Source organism: Sycon ciliatum, chromosome 1 (assembly GCF_964019385.1).
Source record: "Sycon ciliatum chromosome 1, ocSycCili1.1, whole genome shotgun sequence".
NCBI classification, from domain to species: Eukaryota; Metazoa; Porifera; class Calcarea; order Leucosolenida; family Sycettidae; genus Sycon; species Sycon ciliatum.
Genome location: NC_088643.1, coordinates 66276632 through 66294413, shown reverse-complemented (window position 1 = coordinate 66294413; position 17782 = coordinate 66276632). Strand labels below are relative to the sequence as shown.

Here is a 17782-nt window from a genome sequence, read left to right as displayed (position 1 = left end):
GATGGCGTGTAAAAGACTCTGCCAAGCAAGTCTCCAGCTCCAGTACCTGGCTGTAGCTACAGCAATAGCCAAGACGATTCAACATGGTAACTATCTGCTTACTGCGGCACAGGTGATGGATTGCCATGCCCAGCACAATGTGTTTCGGAGTGCGGTAACCAGTGCCGCAAAACATAAGATCCTGGCAGATGGCATGGATACGGCGTTGCAGAACACTCTCAAGAGACGGCAAGCGGCACGTCGAGAATTCGGCATCCTTGTCCAGGGTCCATGCAAGAAAATTAAAGAGCTTGTCAGGCATCAATCGCGCGCTCTCCTCAAGAGACAGCCGTGCACCGCTCAGTTCTTGCTTCGTGGACTTGACATGGTGCTCGATGGATTGGCGGAGGATGTTTGCTGCATGATATAAGACTCTCCATTCCTCACACTCATTGGTCCAGACATGGCTACTCTCCACTTTGGCAAACTCATCCTCAGACTCCTCCCCAGACTCACTGCAATAAGGATCGACGGGCACTAGGGGTTCATCTTCTGCAACTTCCTCCTTCAGCAGTGCAAACTGTCTGATCAAGTTGTCAGTCGAGCTAACAGCACACAACAATTCAGGGGCGTTGCAGCGAGCTGGCCTGACAAACCTAACAACGCCATCAAACTCTTTCAAAATGATGCTCTTCAGTTTTCGATTTCTGACCTGAGTGCAGAAGTTGCCACTTTCCTTGTTACAGCAGGTCTGGAAGATGGACTGGAGATCAGCAGAGGTCAGCAGTGCAGAATTGTCAAACAATTCTTGACGCACGACCTCAAGAAACTGGGCAACTACTTGTTCCTCCGAAGGAGCCTGTCCACCAATTCCCTGAGGGTCGTCACCAGGATCCTCGACCTCCAATAGTCTGGTGTACTCTCGGAAGCAGTGCCGATGGTAGTGAACTTCACGTGCTATGAGGCAAGACAGAGAACCAATAGCTATTACAATAGCCTCGTCTTTCCGCAACTTAGCTGCGTCTAGCACTTTCTGGGCAGCGTTGTGTGACTGGCACTGAGAAGTTTTCTGATACTTGTGCTTCTTTCCCAGCTGAAATTTCTGACAGAATATGCACTCCTTTCGCCCTGGCTCTACAACTGGTACAGATAGACTTTGCCGAGTGGTCCGCTGGGGACAATCTGCCTGTGACATCGACTTTCCAGAACCTCACCACCCGAAAACAAACTACTTACTATTATGCGTGAGAGTACAAAAAGGCAAAAACGGAGAAGAAGCGCAGTAGTAGTACGTGAATCGACACATCCGAGTTCACTTTTGAAACTTGACACTCCACGTGGACCGCTGAGCACGTGAGGTGTGAGACTAGACTCTGTACGCGTGTTTCGCGCAGCGCAGACTATGCTCAGTTCGCCGTACAATGGACGGGGACAGTCCCGTGAGGAAAACTTACCGTTGCGTGGCTGCTCGCGCGGAGAAGAAACTCAGCGCAAGAGACAAGCGGCAATGGCTGAACAGGTGCGAGAAAAGTTACTCGATGGAGGCCTTCCATTCGCATTTTGAAGCATTTTTTTGTGGATTCCGTGTCAGGAAGGCCACTGCTTTCATTATCTGCAGTCAAATTGTTGTGCGGACGAAGTGGAAACGAAAGTTTTTTTCAGCCACTTTTTTGATGCCTGGCCCCCGTACTATAACGTTTGCAGGCGGGGTCAAACGGCCTGGATTTTTATGGTTTTTCCCAGGGAGTCGTAAAATACAAGGTATTTTACGACTCCCTGGTTTTTCCCAATTCAGTGCTGTTGGGGCAAAACCTGGCCGAAATTCTATTCTTGTTATGGCTTGCTTTTTGGACAAAAAAACTTCAGAAACATAATTGGAAGAGGATTCCATAGGGGATTGCAGAAAAAAATTCTAAAAAAACTCAAAGTTTGACCCATTTATGGCCAAAAGCTAGAAGTCCATCTTTTTCGAAACTCACACGTTTGCAAGGGTTTCCATGGTCAGTTGAGTCAATGAGCGTAGCTGCGCCTGGGGGCGAGCATTGTATGGGATTCTCAACCTCCGTCATTTCCCTGAAGTGGCAACAGCAACCAGAAAATGAAAACGGCCCACTCACTGGCCTGGCGCACGGACTGCTTACACTGTATAGTATGGTTACTGCAAGGCGCTGTATAAATCGAGGTTTACATGACTCCCAGTGTATGGGCTTCAGCTAGGGGGTTGTACTGTACAGACCCATACAACTCCCTGGCTGAAGCCAAGTTCAGGCACACTTCAACGGGCCAGTGTGTTATTACTTACATACTTTTTAAGTAGATCGTTCACTTGGCATAAATACTCTGGCTATTTTAAACACTTGGAGTAACAAGAGATGCTCGGGTAGAACAATATAAGAATAAAAAGCATGTGAAAAAGCCACAAATTCGGAAGAATCTCAGCAAGACCAGTTCTCTCAAGGGAAATTAAATTAGCGTACTTAAAAACAACACCCTACAATATTCGGCACACTCCTTCTCCATTGCTAGATAGGTATGGAGTTTGTGTACTTGTGCGTGCGTGCGTGTGTGTGTGCGTGAGAGAGAAAAAAAAGAGGGGAGTAGCAGACAGCGATGACAAGAACATAATATTTATATTTAAAAACCTGCAGCCTTGTGCTTACTTGCTGCATGAGAGACCAGAACAGTGTGTCTACTGGAGTAAAACATATCTTGGCATTACTAGCAGTATAATAGAAAGTAAGACTTCCCATCAGAGAGTGATCACCACTTGCAAGGCGGATAATAGGAACGGTACTGGCAACATCTTTTCAAATCTTGGGGAGGGAGGGAGGCGAGCACCTAATAAATCAGACTTTTGTGTTGGCAACTGGACAACATAATTGAATACAGACTTGGCACACAATGCAGCATTCCCTGATGATAGAGGAGTTGCAACTAATCGAATAAAATAAAAAAATAATCAGACTCCGTGTCTGTCCTAAGACACCTGGTTCTTTTTTAGGAGAAGACGTGAAACGCACTGTCAGCGAAGTAGCGAGGCAGCTCACAGGACGGTTTACAAGGAGAGCTCGTGAAAGGTTGCTAGTCCTGTGAGCGGAATGGTCTACACCTGCGACTGCCATGTGGACTGCAGAGCTCTTCGAGGAGGGGTAACCGATAATAGACCGCAACCGTGCAGAAGATGATGCGGCGCTGGGAGAAGCAAAAGTATGGACCACCGCAGTTAGTGCACCATTTCACATCCTCCAGCATGTCTGCAACATTTATTGAAAACACACATACATGCACACACATGAGAGTACACAAAAATAAGATGGTTAGAGGCAGAGGAACACACGTGAGCGCACACACACACACATAGATAGATAAATACTAGTAGAAAGAGAGAGAGAGAGAGAGAGAGAGAGAGAGAGAGAGAGAGAGAGAGAGAGACAAACACACACACACACACACACACACATACACACACACACACACACACACACACACACACACAGAGTAAGCCAGGCACAGGTCGGCAGCCTCGCAATTAGCAAACACATTCAGTAATCAGGCATGTATGGCCAAAGCCCATCGGGAAACCATGTGCTGTCATGTTGAACATGGGCAGGAAGGTAAGAATGGGCACTCTGTGCTTCACGTCAAGGCTTGATATTATAGTGCATGTCAGCGATTCTTGCACTACAAATGCTGCACAAACAGGCACAAGCACAATTTATCTTCCACCCACCCTGGGTTATTCATAGCAACCCTATTCTTAAAAGGCTGATGAATGGGGAATATGTGACCGCTTCATGATCTAAGACATGCTAAACCAACAGAGAACCACTGGGCCATTTGCACTGAACAGACACACACACACCATGTACCACACACATATGCAGCTGGCTAGCTTACCCAGGAGCAGTGATGGCAGCTCTCCCCTCTTCGGTGGCGCTAGCCTCTTCGTCATAGCACGTGCTGCAAGCTCTTGAAGGCTGGGGAAGGGATCGACTGGCTTGAAGTCCAGTTTACGAAGAGCAACCTTGCTCCAGTTGGTCAGGAATGGATTGCCGCTACCTGCCACACAATACATGGGCATACGGGTATAGAACAGGGGAGACTGAGTGACAGCCAATGCAGTCGTGGTATACTATTATTATAGTCATCGAAACTCAGACAGCATCTTCTACAGTGGAAATGCTCCTCTTGCATCCAGTAACAGCAACTGTCTATGGCCCACAAAGATCGGAGTATGGAGCAAACCCGCCATTGCTATGCCAATCGAGTCACCAACAAATAACGCCCTGAACAAGGAGAAGTGCTATGACAATCTGGACTGTGAGTGGCAACAGAGGTAGAACATGTAACCACGCCGCACCACCACACATGTTCTCACTCACTGGTTAGGGTATAAAGCCGAAGTCGATGTAATGACAGCGGCAAATAGCGGAGCTCGTTGTCCTGGATATGCAGCTCACTTAGGCGAGACAGCCAGCCGATGCGAGTCGGGAGACATTTTAACCTGCACAGAGAAAAGAAGAAAGAGAGAGAGCGAGAGAGAGAGAGAGAGAGAGAGAGAGAGAGAGAGAGAGAGAGAGAGAGAGAGAGAGAGAGAGAGAGAGAGAGAGAGAGAGAGAGAGAGAGAGTACCAACAGCCACTCAAATCACATTGGTGGTGCATCTTGAAACAATCAAATTTCAAATGCTTTGAAGCACATTTATATTATACCATGCAAAATGGCTGCGCGCAATGTCCATAGAGAACAATTACTTCGAAGTATCCACCACCACTTTAAGAATCAAAGGCCTCTTTTACGGGCAAACAGAATACAATTGACAGTGGCATGGCGAATGATTAGAACACAACACCAAAAAATGAAAACAGTTGTATGTGTGAAAAAACGCAAAAAAAACGCAAAACAAAACAAAACAAAAACAGGAAAATACAAGGGCACTCACTGTCCTGCCCACCATCATCTCCAAAACCTCACAGCCGGCCCTCCGAGATTGCCAACTCTCGCAATGCATTCACAGGACGGTGATATGACGATCGGGCACCGCGGATGCACATGATCGCCGACCGCAACAATGCAAACGCCGGTCGACACAGGACATATGTCATTGTCTCGGCATACAACTTCATGTCCCCACTCGAAATGAGGCCACACAGGCGCTTGACAAATCTGGAGCACTCTGGCGCACAACAACCGGCCGTGGTGAAAACTAGTGGAGTAAATGTCCCACGGTCCACACCATTTTAAGGAGAATAATTAAAAGAGTGATTCAGTTCACTCCCAACTGACACACACACACACACCTGTTCTTCGACAACCATACGCGTTCCAGAGCGGTACACTGGACGAAAGACTCGGGCAGAAATGCCAGCTCGTTGTCGCTGAGGTCCAGCTCATTTAGCTGGCGAAGGCTGCCGAACTCTCTGGGCAGGCGGTGCAATCGGTTGTTGCCAATGTACAGCGACTGTTGCAAGACCGGGGTGGGAGACAAACAGACAAGACACATACACGTACATGTACTTGAGCGGACAGACTTGGGACAAGAACAACAACTGATGTACACAGCCGCAGTAGCACAGTCAAACATGTGAGAACAAAATCTAAACCAGTGACTGTTTTCGCATAAGAATTCATCCTGCGCACAGGTCGTCCATAGGCAGTACTACTATTACTAATAGGCGCAGCAGGATGGAGATTGATCAGCACATTACGCCAGAACTTGAGCATTTGGTATGGTAATCATGGTAATTGCTAGCATTCGAGTAGTCAACAGAATACCACGCAGGGGTGCATTATAACGGAGATAGAGGCAGGACAGAGAATTCCGGGTTTCCCCGCCTCAGATAAAGGTTATAATTATTTTGCAATCATTCAGTTCAAAACACCACTCAAGTAGGAGATGCAGTTTGGCCTATTTCAGCCAAGGGCAGAGTAAAAAGATTTTTTTTAGAAACAGAGTACAACTTGGAACAAGGTTGAGAGTTTAACACTAAAGTTCTTGGGTACAAGTAGATAGGCGAACAACGGGCACACTCCCCTGTGTTTGTGTGTGTGTGTGCGCGCGCGCATGCGTGCGTGTGTGTGTGTGGGGGGGGGGGGGGGCAAGGAAGGGTTGCAGAAACTGTTCGAGAGTCCCTTACCAGTAGACTAGTTAGCTCACAGAACCCATCTGGCAGCTCTGTGATATTGTTTGCACTGCGAGTGGACACAACAAAAGAGCATGCAGTATACAAACATACTTGGCTGAGCCACACAAGTTCCACAAGGAAGTACACGAACAATGAATTATGTCAGAACACATCATAGATGTACTGCAGTACGAGTACTAGTGACTAAACCGACGAAGGCATCGTAAAGATATCTGAGCTGCAAGCCATTACACAAGGGAAGCATTGATTCCAAATCCTTTCAAAGCAGGTGAATCTTACTGTAAGCAGAGCTCTTCGAGGAGAGTGAGATGGCGAATGGATTCCGGAATAGCGCGCAGTGCATTGTTGGTCGTGTTCAGGATGATCAGCTGTTCCAAGTTGCCAATGGATTCTGCATGGAGCAATCAAACACCGGTCCATGATGGTCACAAGACCACTTTTGTTTTACTTTTTTTTTTAAAGTACATGTAATGTACTTCAAAGCGGTCGCCAATCGTGGCATGATATCTGACATCTACATGTCCTGGCGAGTTTGAAATGGTCGGATCAAGGCCCGTGAAGGAGAAGTAGAGTTCAAAGCAGACAGAGATCTAGCCAAGGGGGGGGGGGTGTAAACAAAGGGTGTAGAGCTTTCCATGCTCGTCAAGTAGGACATAGCATTGCAGTGCAGTTTATCAGGTCCTGAGGACACATCTACCGTTTGACAATGGTAGCCGCGACGTTCAAGTTCTTTGCATTTTTTAAAATATTGTCTGGAAATGCAGCATGGCATCAGTGAGCCAAGGAATTGCCACGCCCCACACTGTTGGTTATGTACTCTTGTCAGCAGCTACCACCACAGCACCACAGCAGCTACCACCACAGCACCACAGCACCACAGCAGCTACCACCACAGCACCAAAGCACCACAGCACCACAGCAAAGAACCATGCACATTCCATTACTGAACTAATACTTTTCAACATTCATGGCCGAGATTTTACGTAAAACAAAAAAGCAAAAAAACAACAACAGGAAGGCAAGGCAGTCACAAAACCGCACTGGGCACGCAATGGGCATTTTCTTTGCGTTGCCTTACATATGACATGTGACACAAGTGCTAGCTACAGCACACACAGACACAGGCACACACACAAACACAGGCACACACACCCCCACAGACACCCACACCCACAGACACACACACACACACACCTAGACACACCTAGATACACCCACACTTGTACTTGTTGCTCACTGCCAAAACTGGTCACGTGGGTCTCCCCGGGAGAGGGGAGAGAGACTCACACAGACACACACATAGGTGGCCGTCCGTTACCTGGTAGTCTTTTCAGCAGGTTATTTTTGCAGTCCAGCTCTGCCAGCCCAACCAAGGAACAGACCGAATCCTACAGGGACAACGCCGATAGTCAGAATACGTTTTGTAACTTTTGTCAGTCAAAAAGCGCAGACAGAATATTCTCCTGCTAGTACTAGCACGGCCGCTTTTTGCAACTGCACTCCACGCGTATGGTTTGTGCCCATCACAAAAAGTCAGGTCTGTTTAACTCCATTGTGGTCTTAGATTGCTCCTGACTCTTTGTGATGAGCTAAGCGCACCCATACCAAGCAGAGCAGATGCAAAAAGGAACAGATTTCAGTCTGCTGCTTCTGTATTCACCGCGGGCAGCCTTGGCCCTTGCCAAGTAGCCACACCGCCTGCCTATCTAGTGTATGGAGAGAAAGACCATAGAAATAGCACACAGCACACACACACACCAACCAATAAACACAACACCGAGACATACTACAGAGACAAAGGTTATTTTACAGGCAGCCTCTCTAAGAGTAAGACACACGTCCATAGATCACAACAAATGACTGCCAACTGCAGAAATGCGGAAACGGCTGTGGACACATGAACAATCGACAAAATCTGTTTCAGTACCTGTACAAAAAAGCAAAAAAAAACTCACCGGGAGCTCTTCAAGAAGATTATATTGCAGAAATAGCTCTTCAAGGTTGAAAAGGTTACTGATCTCAGACGGTATTGACCTCAGACGATTATTGGACAGATTGAGGCTCGTCTGCACATGCATGCAACACAAAATACACAGAAAGAAACGACTACTATCAACTAATAAGGTTATTTGCGCGCTCACATCGTTTTCGTGCCATCTCGTCAGATGGATACTGGCAAAGAGAAATTGGATTGCAACTGGACAAACACAACATTTTGAAGTTCAACTCAAAGCAAATGTTTGAAGCATGCAGCGAATGAGACAGAGACAACGTCTCTCCCAATAAGGACACCACTATGTAAGGGTATCTAACAACTGCCCAGAATAACAACAACTGATGTTGAACGAACAGCAACTGAGGAAATCTCCAGATTAACCATACCAGACTGCTGCCGATATCTCCGATTCTAGGTGGACACCAACGCAAATGCTGATAGCTGCAGGAAAAATGCCAACACAGGGCAAGAACAACATTACCAGGCTATGAGTGCTGGTTATGTACTGGTTATGTACTGCTTATGTACTGTTGGTACTGGTTAGGGAGTAGTAAAAATACTGGTATTTTACTACTCCCTGTAGGCTGTACTGATAGTACATCTACTAGCAAGATTACAATCATACACTCCCAAGAGTGCACATGGCCGGTCGAGGCAGCAAACTTCACTTACTAGCTAAGAGCAACAGAAGGCGAACTATTCTCTCCACAACGCTTGTCGCAAACCTCATTGAAGCACATTTCCACTGCAGCATAGAAAGAATGCTCTCAGGCCATGCCTTCACCGCAATGTGACGCTCGAGGAGGACAGATTATAACGGCACTAGCGCGTCGCCTGCTCCCCTTAGGCTTACCTGAAGTCGAGTGTGGAAGGCGGGAACTGTATGGACTCGTCAAGGAGCATATCGGCCACGCGAGCGCCAGTGTTGTGAGGCGCGCAGACAGACATGGGCTTGGCAACACAGCATGGACGACAATAACCATAGCTGCAGAAACAAGGAGATACGGGGAAGAGGACAATAATTCTAATGAAAGGAAACCAGGACTTTTATCAGTGTACGTTCGTGGCCACCCAGTAAAGAGAAGCACAACAACCATGAACAACCACATGCTGTTCTCATTCGGCTGTGCTGTTGAAAGCCATCAGGCAGATATGCTAGTGATGCACGGCAGCTGCATCCGCCAATGACTACACAACAATGTCAACAGTGGGGAAGAAGACACGTTTTTGAACAGATGTAGCTGAAGCATAGGAAAGGCAATGCTACAGTGCTATATCCAAAGGCTGTAGACAGGTTATGTGCAACATGAACACGGAACTCAGTTCCTAGCACCTAAATACCGGTACGCAGTTTTCCTTCCAAAATTGCAACAGATGTGGCATCCTTGAGCCATGGGAATGTCACGTCACTTTGGCACAGAGATAGTGTCCTTGTTCCCCTTGCACATATTGGCCTGTTTCCTGGGTTATATGTGCAATTACTACTACAATGTAGTGTCGTCATCAACAGAGCATACTTATTACTAGCAAAGACACACCTAATCTCGAAATGCAGGCTACAATTGACGCAGGGAAAACAATTCTTTTCGGACTGCGGCTTGGGGTGATGCTGATCCAGACAATCGTAAGCATGGGGTCTACGCCACTCTATGGACGAGTTTGCAGAGTTCAAAGGGAAAATATGCAATACCACGGCTTATAAAATCTGCGTTTTTAGAAGGAGACCACCACTTGTCTCTTCTGCCTGATTCATACTTCATTTCGCGTACAGGAAACACGTCGCATCGCGAAAATGGACTTGGGCTCAACTTGTTTGGCTCACCGCGCGACCGTCACGCAATGCGTTTCCCGTACGCGAAAGGAACTAACGGTATGAATCAGGCTTTTAAAAGACTGATTCTCAAGTGTACATTGTACCATGTACAGGATTGGTGGCTGAGCACAGATATAATTCAGGGTTCTAGCCAGGAAAGATGTAAGGGGGGGGGGGGGGACAAACAGTTCACCCATTTTGCCCATGTTCACACAAAATGCAACGCCCGTACAGGTGCAGCGAGCACCCGGAACGATCGAGTTGTGGCCACATTTCCGTTGTCTGAACTGAGAAACACAAAATAGAAAAATGAGCAGGGTGGTGCGTCATCAGAGTGGGGGAGGGGGGGGGGGGGGGGTGGCTGGAACCCCGATATTCACTTGGGCACAACCTCGGAATGCCCTCCTCTCCCTTACCTGCAGCCTGTCTTAGCTGGTACAAGACCACATCTGTACACACAGCACCGTCACATGGAGAGAGCAGACAGCAAAAGAAAGGAAAACGCCATGAGCCATTGCTACCTAATACACAGGCATACGACACGAGCGGAACAACAGATCCATCTCCTTTGCGAACTCGATTTCAAGAATCGCAATAAACCAGGAAGTACACAGAGGCAATGTAAATGACATTGTCGTACATGTTTTGCATGGAGTAGTAAACTAGAGCTTGTGACGGCACACCATACAGAGGGGCGGAAATGATGATGCAATCGTACAATCTCTACCCTATGTGGCCACCTGAGCTGCATATACCACATGGTCCAGCCTCTGCATCTAGCTTCTCAACATTTCAGCCGGTAAGCGTGTCTGATGTTGCACACTGCTTGCAAACTGTGAGTCCTCACAAAGCATCTGGGAGTGACAACATTCCTGGAATTGTACTGCAGCAGTGTTCAGACGTCCTGGCACCTCCATTTACCACCCTAGTCAATGCATCCTTGACATCAGGTACTGTGCCAGTGCGTTTTAAAACATCACACATTAGTCCACTGTTCAAGAGTGGCGATGCAACATCCCCTACTAACTATAGACCATTGTCATCGCTCCCTATTCTGTCCCGGATTTTGGAGTTCTTTGTGAAGAAGCAACTCACAGCATACCTCACGCAACATAGCATATTACCTAGCAGTCAGTTTGCCTACAGGAAAATGCACTCTACCGAAGATGCATTAGTTCTAGCCGCCAACCGTTGGCTGTTGGCCAAACAAGAGCGTAAATACACGGATATTGTGATGGTTGACATGTCAAAAGCGTTTGACCGTGTCCAACATCAACGTCTGATTGATAAATTATTCACCCTGGGAGTCAATGGCAGAGTATTGTTATGGTTGGCTAGCTATCTGTCTGGTCGTTTTCAGCGTGTCAAGGTGTGTGAGGCTCTCTCTGATGCAGTCCCATGCTCAAGAGGTGTGCCCCAAGGCAGTGTTCTTGGGCCGCTTCTCTTTGTCCTTTACACGAGTGACATTTCCGACGTCATACCTTGCATTGTTGTTCATCAGGAGTTCGCGGACGACATCATCCTAGATTATTCTGATTCAGATCTGGACATTGTTTGCAAGACTTTGACTACGGCTGCGACACGTCTGTCTGACTGGCTCTCCGAAATTGGGCTTCTGCTGAATACCGGCAAAACCCAAGTCATGGTAATTCAACCTCGGGGACTCACTGGCAACATACCAGCCGTGAAATGTAAGGATCAAGCCTTAGCTGTTACCTCCACTGCCAAATACCTTGGCGTAACCATTGATGACCAGCTATCCTGGCAGCCACATGTCTCCAGTGTTGTGCAGAAGGCGTCAGTCGCCATCAGCCAGCTATGGCGCCATGGGCGATCTCTGCCCATAAGAGCCCGCAGACTTTGGTACAGTGGCATTGTGCAAGCACGACTAACGTACACATCCAATGCATTCTTCCCGTCGCTGACACAGCAGCTGCAGAGTCGTTTAATCAAATCCAGCAAATCCGGAATTCGTGCAATTTTCCGACTCTCCAGCCTTGCATCCACAGCCCCCCTCCTCGTGAGCTTATCTATTCGATCCCCAACTCACATTTTTCACTACAAGGTTTTGTTTTTTGTTTTCCGTTGCCTACATGATCTTGCAAGTCCTCTTTCCTGCACCTACTTTCAGTTGACGGCTAATACAGGCCAAGCATCCCGGGATGATCGCCGAATTACTCGAGGACAGGAACAGCGGCTACTGCAAGTGCCTTTCCTTCCTGGACCTTCCGGTCGTCAGTCATTGACATTTGTGGGAAGCACTCTTTGGAATGCCCTTCCCAGTGATATTCGCCTCCACAGTGCGGCTTTTGCCTTTAAACTGGCTCTGAACAGAATTAATTGTAATTTGTAACCAGCGTTGATCGCGCTCCTTCCTTGCTCGGTATCCCTACACATTACTGCATGTTTTCTCTGTGTGTTCTTCACTGCATGCTTACACATACACACCCATTTGAATTATATACATACTTTGTGCTTTGGAATTATCAAGTGACCAGCGCTCTGCGAAAACCGACCTTAAGTGCTATTTTGGCGAAATTGAGTTTGTGCTGGATTGTTGACCCATGATCCTTTCTTCAACTTCTGGTGAAGTTTGAGGTGGATTGCATACATATTCAGTTAGATACAATGACAATTTCTTTGCACTTTTCCTACAATATTTTGAGGAAAAGTAGCAAAAATCCTGGATTTTATGCTACATTTTGGAGCCAATGTTGTGAGAATTCAAACAGCATGATTGCAACCAAACTTTGCAGAATAAATCTGTATGTCATAATCTTCAAAAGGAAAGGTTTATGATGGCATTGGATCTTCCTGTTGTGGAGATAGACACATTCTTTCTCTCTTCTGTGGATGGTGTTGCTCACGAATCTGCTGGAAGAGGTATTCGGCTCTGTATGAGGATATGCCAGCCAGAGTGATGGGTAGAGGCAGGTGCAAAGTAGTGAAGAAGCTCGGATCAATGCCGGGTTAAGGGATATTGATAGTTTTATCTGGTACTGGTAGTAGAACGTCTAGTTATGTCTACATCTGCCGCACACATTGTTTCATAATCGGTGATATCATGGCAGTCTCTTTTCCAAATCTTGCCAAACGTACTGTATGCAGCTTTGCCACCAGGCTTTGTGAACGCCTGGTGAACAAGCTTCTTCGTAGTGATACTGGGCAAATACATGTAGGTTGGTACTGGCTTGTTGTGCCCATGTGGATCTGCAGGTTAAGGGAGGCCATGAGCTATAGCATAATGCTCTATAAAATGTTTCAGCTCCACAACATCTTCCACATGCAGTGCATTCCAGAGTTCATTCAATTCTTGTGTTGGGCTGATTTCACTTGCACTGACAGCAGCCTACACAGATTTTAGCACCCAGGGCTTGATCCTGGGCTGGAGGCATACACAAAGACTTCCTGACATGCATGTACATGACTTCCACACCAGCCACTGACTACATGTAGTCTTCAGTAGTTCAGAGTGGTATTGTTGAGCCCCATCTTATCACATCTCCCAGCATGCTGGACGCGCTGGGTAGCCTCACCACGTCTCCTGAGCACGTCTAGCTTTCCGCCCACACACAAGCAGCGCTCTGACTTGGTCAGGACGTGCGCTGTGTGCGCTGTAAATGTAAAGCAAGGTTTCAAGTGTCACGCTCTTGAAACAGCACCAGTGCGGAACAACTACAGCCCTTGTCAAACTTGTCGTGCGCCTCCTGGATTGTAGACAGTACTTGAACCGATTTTTCTTGGTCTGCACTCTGTTTATTGCCGGCATTGAGGGGCTGGGCTGGTGGCAAAACTGACGCCAGATCGAAATTCTCCTCCACATGGCCGTCCAGCTTGATCAGCGTTGCGTCCTGCGATTCCACATCCAACTCTCCTTGGCACTGCTGTCCTCAGAACTGCGATTGGACCAGGCCAAAAAATGACTATTCATCGTAAAGGAGTTCGGATGAAACCTCTGGGAAAAGCCCACAGCAATTATTTGAGCTAGCAACTGTCTTCTGCTTCGTTCCGCCATGACTCTCACCTTGTGATCTTCAAAAATCGACAGACCGTGACGTTTTGTTCTTTTTCTCGAAAAAATTACGAAGCACCTAAGGTCGGTTTTCGCAGAGCGCGGGTCATGTTATGATTCTTTTTAATATTTCCTTCTCTCATAATATTATATTCGTTCTTAGCAGGAACCGGAGGTTTTTCCTCTGGTGAGAAGGCAGTATTGCCTGTGCTCTAAACGAAGTCAAAAAAAAGAAAGAAAGAAAGAAACATAACTACGGCGGCACACTGTGGTACTACGCTGCTGTACATTGCATCACATTCACAGCATACACTGGAGTGGTGCACAGCATACACTGGAGTGGTACTATAAGGGGTTAAAGCTTCAAAGTGCCACATCAAAGCCAGCCCGAAGCCATGCCAACGCTAGCTATTGGATCTACATGCACTGTACTTGGATCCATACACGTTTGGGTGGTTCTTCCTCAGAGCAGGGTAACACAGCTGCCGGGAGTAACTGGACTGGGCCCTCCCGGTTGGAGACCCACTCCTGGTAGAGAGAAAAATCACACCAACGTGCGGCACGAGGGGCCTACCTATCACCAAAAGTATATAACCCCCCAAGAGTAGAGTGTCCAACTCCTGATAACCTTTCTATGGGGTACGCCGACGGCGAAAACTCACTTCACGTGGTGCAGTGTCGCAGTTGTACGTTTCCATCCTGTTTTTAGCGAGCAGCGGAGTAATAAAAAAGCACTCAATGACAGTAACTCACTGCGGGTATGCAAATCCCCAGCATGATCATGGCAGATATTCGGATCGCGCGCACGCTATCCTTTGTTGGTACGTAGTACGAACGTATCTGAGACACGTGATGTGAGTTTTCGCCGTCGGAGACCCCATATGCAGAGTTGCACACTCTTGGGGGGTTGTATACTCTTGCTATCACGTACAGTACGTTGTTATGCGCAGAGTGGATCCAGAAGTCGTTATTGGTCGTTATTTGTTGACTTCTGTTGTCATCACTTTCAACCCCTTTGATGCACCAAGAATCCGATAGCAAGGCACCGCAAAGCCAGTACAAGGCACAGTAGCCGTCAGAGTTACACTGATGAGCCACTGCTGCCAACACTTACTTACCCCTTGCAAAGATGGTGCAGCTCCGAGTAGTGTGGGTCCACGGAAGACGCAGGCACTGCCGATGACACGCTCACGTCCAGGAGATTTCCGTTCGGCAGAGTCTTGAATGTGACTCTTTTGCGCACAGGGCTAACATGGCTGCTGGGTATCTAGAAGGAGTACAAACACACCGGCAAACATCAATCAGGGAAGAAGCACACATACACACTACATGTATGATAGAGAGGGAGAGAGAGAGAGAGAGAGAGAGAGAGAGAGAGAGAGAGAGAGAGAGAGAGAGAGAGAGAGAGAGAGAGAGAGAGAGAGAGAGATAGATAGATAGACAGGTAGACAGGTAGACAGAGAGAGAGAGGAGAGAGAGAGAGAGAGAGAGAGACAGAGAGAGAGAGACAGAGCGAGAGAGAGCGAGAGAGCGCGAGATAGATAGATAGATAGATACTATTAGATAGATAGAGCAGACAGACAGATAGACAGACAGAGAGAGAGAAAGAGAGACAGACAAACAGAGAGACAGAGCGAGAGAGGGCGAGAGAGCGCGAGAGATAGATAGACAGAGAGATACTATTAGATAGAGCAGACAGACGGGTAGACAGACAGAGAGAGAGAGAAAGAGAGAGAGACAGACAGACAGAGAGACAGACAGAGACAGACAGACAGAGAGCGAGAGAGAGAGAGAGGCGCAAGAGGAGGCGAGAGAGAGAGAGAGATAGATAGATAAATAGAGAGATAGAGAGACAGGCAGACAGACAGAGAAAAAGACAGACAGACAGACAGACAGACAGACAGACAGACAGACAGAGAGAGAGAGAGAGAGAGAGAACAGCAGCAGCAGCAGCAACAGGTCACCGCCCTGGTGCATATCAAAGAAACTCTCATCGGGATAGCTATCAGAAATGTTGTCTCTCTCTCTCTCTCTCTCTCTCTCTCTCTCTCTCTCTCTCTCTCTCTCTCTCTCTCTCAGGCAGTGCCTGCATGGTTGGTGTTTTAGACCAGGCTTTACTGGAACTATGCACGGAACGCACCACCAGACGGCGAAGCGGAGAGGTGTAAGCAGTGAGGCTGTCTTGAGTCTGATGTCGGTCATTCTAATTCCACATGGCAGGTTAATAAGTGGCTGCTGACCAGACCAGAAAGAAGACGACTGTTCTTGTGCAATGCACACATTATAAACTCGGATACTAAAATGAGATTGTGGTGCTGTTCCGTGTGTTTGCATGATTAGACACCCTTAGCAAACAACGGTAACGCTATTTTTACGGTACTCGTACCTTGATCACCCAAATACCGTTGAAGCTGCAGCGTATAAACGTCATGGGGGCTGAGTTATCGTTGTGACCAACGGTACGTGTTTGGGCCAAATATTGCATAGTCCGTACGCATTTCACCTTGTATCGCGTATATGGTGACAAAAATGGTAGTGCCGCGCGAAATCAAAGCTATTCTCGTGGCAACAGCGTACTAAAAATAGCGTGTATCTTGCTAAAGGTCGAACCCAAATCACGGTATTTTCCCCCTTACGATAATACCGTTACAACATAACGTTTTTTGCTAAGGGTGTCTATTGTCAATAGCATTACAGTAAAACTCCACTTATCCGGACACTTTGGGACCGGACACTGCTCGTAGCTAGGAATAGCCAGCAACTCAGAACATGCAGTCATACTGATTGCATGCAAGTGAACAATTAGCATGCCAATCAATAGTTTAGTGTGCTGTTTTTTTGTTTTTAAAAGCCCCGCTTTGTGACTCAAGAGGGGTTAGGGAGGTGCCTGGTCGACGGGAGTCACCAGTGCCCGGATCTGGGGAATCTGGACTAGAGGAGTTTTAGTGTATTAGAATGTTAAGGGAGAGACATGGACGCAATAGTATTAAACACGTGAAGAGATTTACCGGATTCTGCTCTCTTCGCCGCTTCTTCGATTTCCGGTGCGGCTGCTGGTGCTGCGACGGGTGCCGCAGCCTGTGCTCTCGGTATCGCCATAGCAGCAAGCCGACAAAATAGAGTGCGAGTATGAACGGCAGGGATCGCAGAGAGTAGGTTAAAGCTTCTACGTTCACTGCACTGTGCGCCTCCATGACGCTGCTCAGATGACTAACGCATTTCAGTGCATATGCCAGGCTGCCAGCTGTGCTGCATGTACGCCACTTCAGTAGAGCTGGGTAGAGAGTTCTTGCACTGGGTTCTATATTCGACTGTTCCCAGGCATTACACACCAGTCGCCTGTGTTCACTGCGATCTTGGACTGCCAAAGCGCTCCGTACGGACCAGAGAGGTATCCTACTTGTCTATTCCAAGCTAACCATCTCTCTGTCTGCTACTGTAGGGTGATACGAGTCATGAAACTTCTTGACACTTGGTGCGGAAAAAGTATTTGGCCGACAAGCAATATGGAAAAGTTGGAGAAACAAATAAAGGAAGCAGATTTCAAGTTGAAGTACAGCATGCAGGCTAGGCTTACTACAGAGGTACTACTGTACTAGTATACGGTGTGACTAAGAATAGTTCGAGGTAATTCCCAAACTGTGTACATGTATTCAACACAAAAACCTGATTTGAAATGCGAATATCTGATTGATTTCACGAGTGGATGCATGACGATTGCACGTGCAAAAAGCGTTTCGTGTCTAGTCTGCAAAACGACGTCACAGTCTCACAGACTCATATCACAGCTAGCCATATAATAATACAGTCACATGTGCACAGTACAGGTTCTTGCGA

General features: G+C 47.3%; 1 protein-coding gene across 1 annotated transcript; it reads right to left on the bottom strand.

Moving 5' to 3' along the window:
- Positions 1–2352: 2352 nt before the first annotated feature.
- Positions 2353–17626, bottom strand: LOC135804950 (leucine-rich repeat-containing protein 58-like). Its single transcript, XM_065318931.1, has 13 exons — positions 16954–17626; positions 15064–15212; positions 10350–10382; positions 8974–9105; positions 8507–8561; positions 8080–8190; positions 7443–7512; positions 6404–6515; positions 6116–6170; positions 5279–5439; positions 4362–4483; positions 3877–4038; positions 2353–3233 (listed from the first exon to the last, which is right to left on the bottom strand). The coding sequence occupies exons 1-13, from the start codon at positions 17137–17139 to the stop codon at positions 3061–3063; spliced, it is 1521 nt and encodes a 506-aa protein (XP_065175003.1). The 5' UTR covers positions 17140–17626; the 3' UTR covers positions 2353–3060.
- Positions 17627–17782: the final 156 nt, after the last annotated feature.

Excerpts from the sequence above, each read along its gene's own strand:
- LOC135804950 (XM_065318931.1), bottom strand. The coding sequence starts at position 17,139 with ATGGAGGCGCACAGTGCAGTGAACGTAGAAGCTTTAACCTACTCTCTG. Across the intron at positions 6,516-7,442 it reads CCTGCTGAAAAGACTACCAG|AATCCATTGGCAACTTGGAA; the intron begins GTAACGGACGGC and ends TGCTCCATGCAG. Across the intron at positions 6,171-6,403 it reads CTCGAAGAGCTCTGCTTACA|TGCAAACAATATCACAGAGC; the intron begins GTAAGATTCACC and ends GTCCACTCGCAG.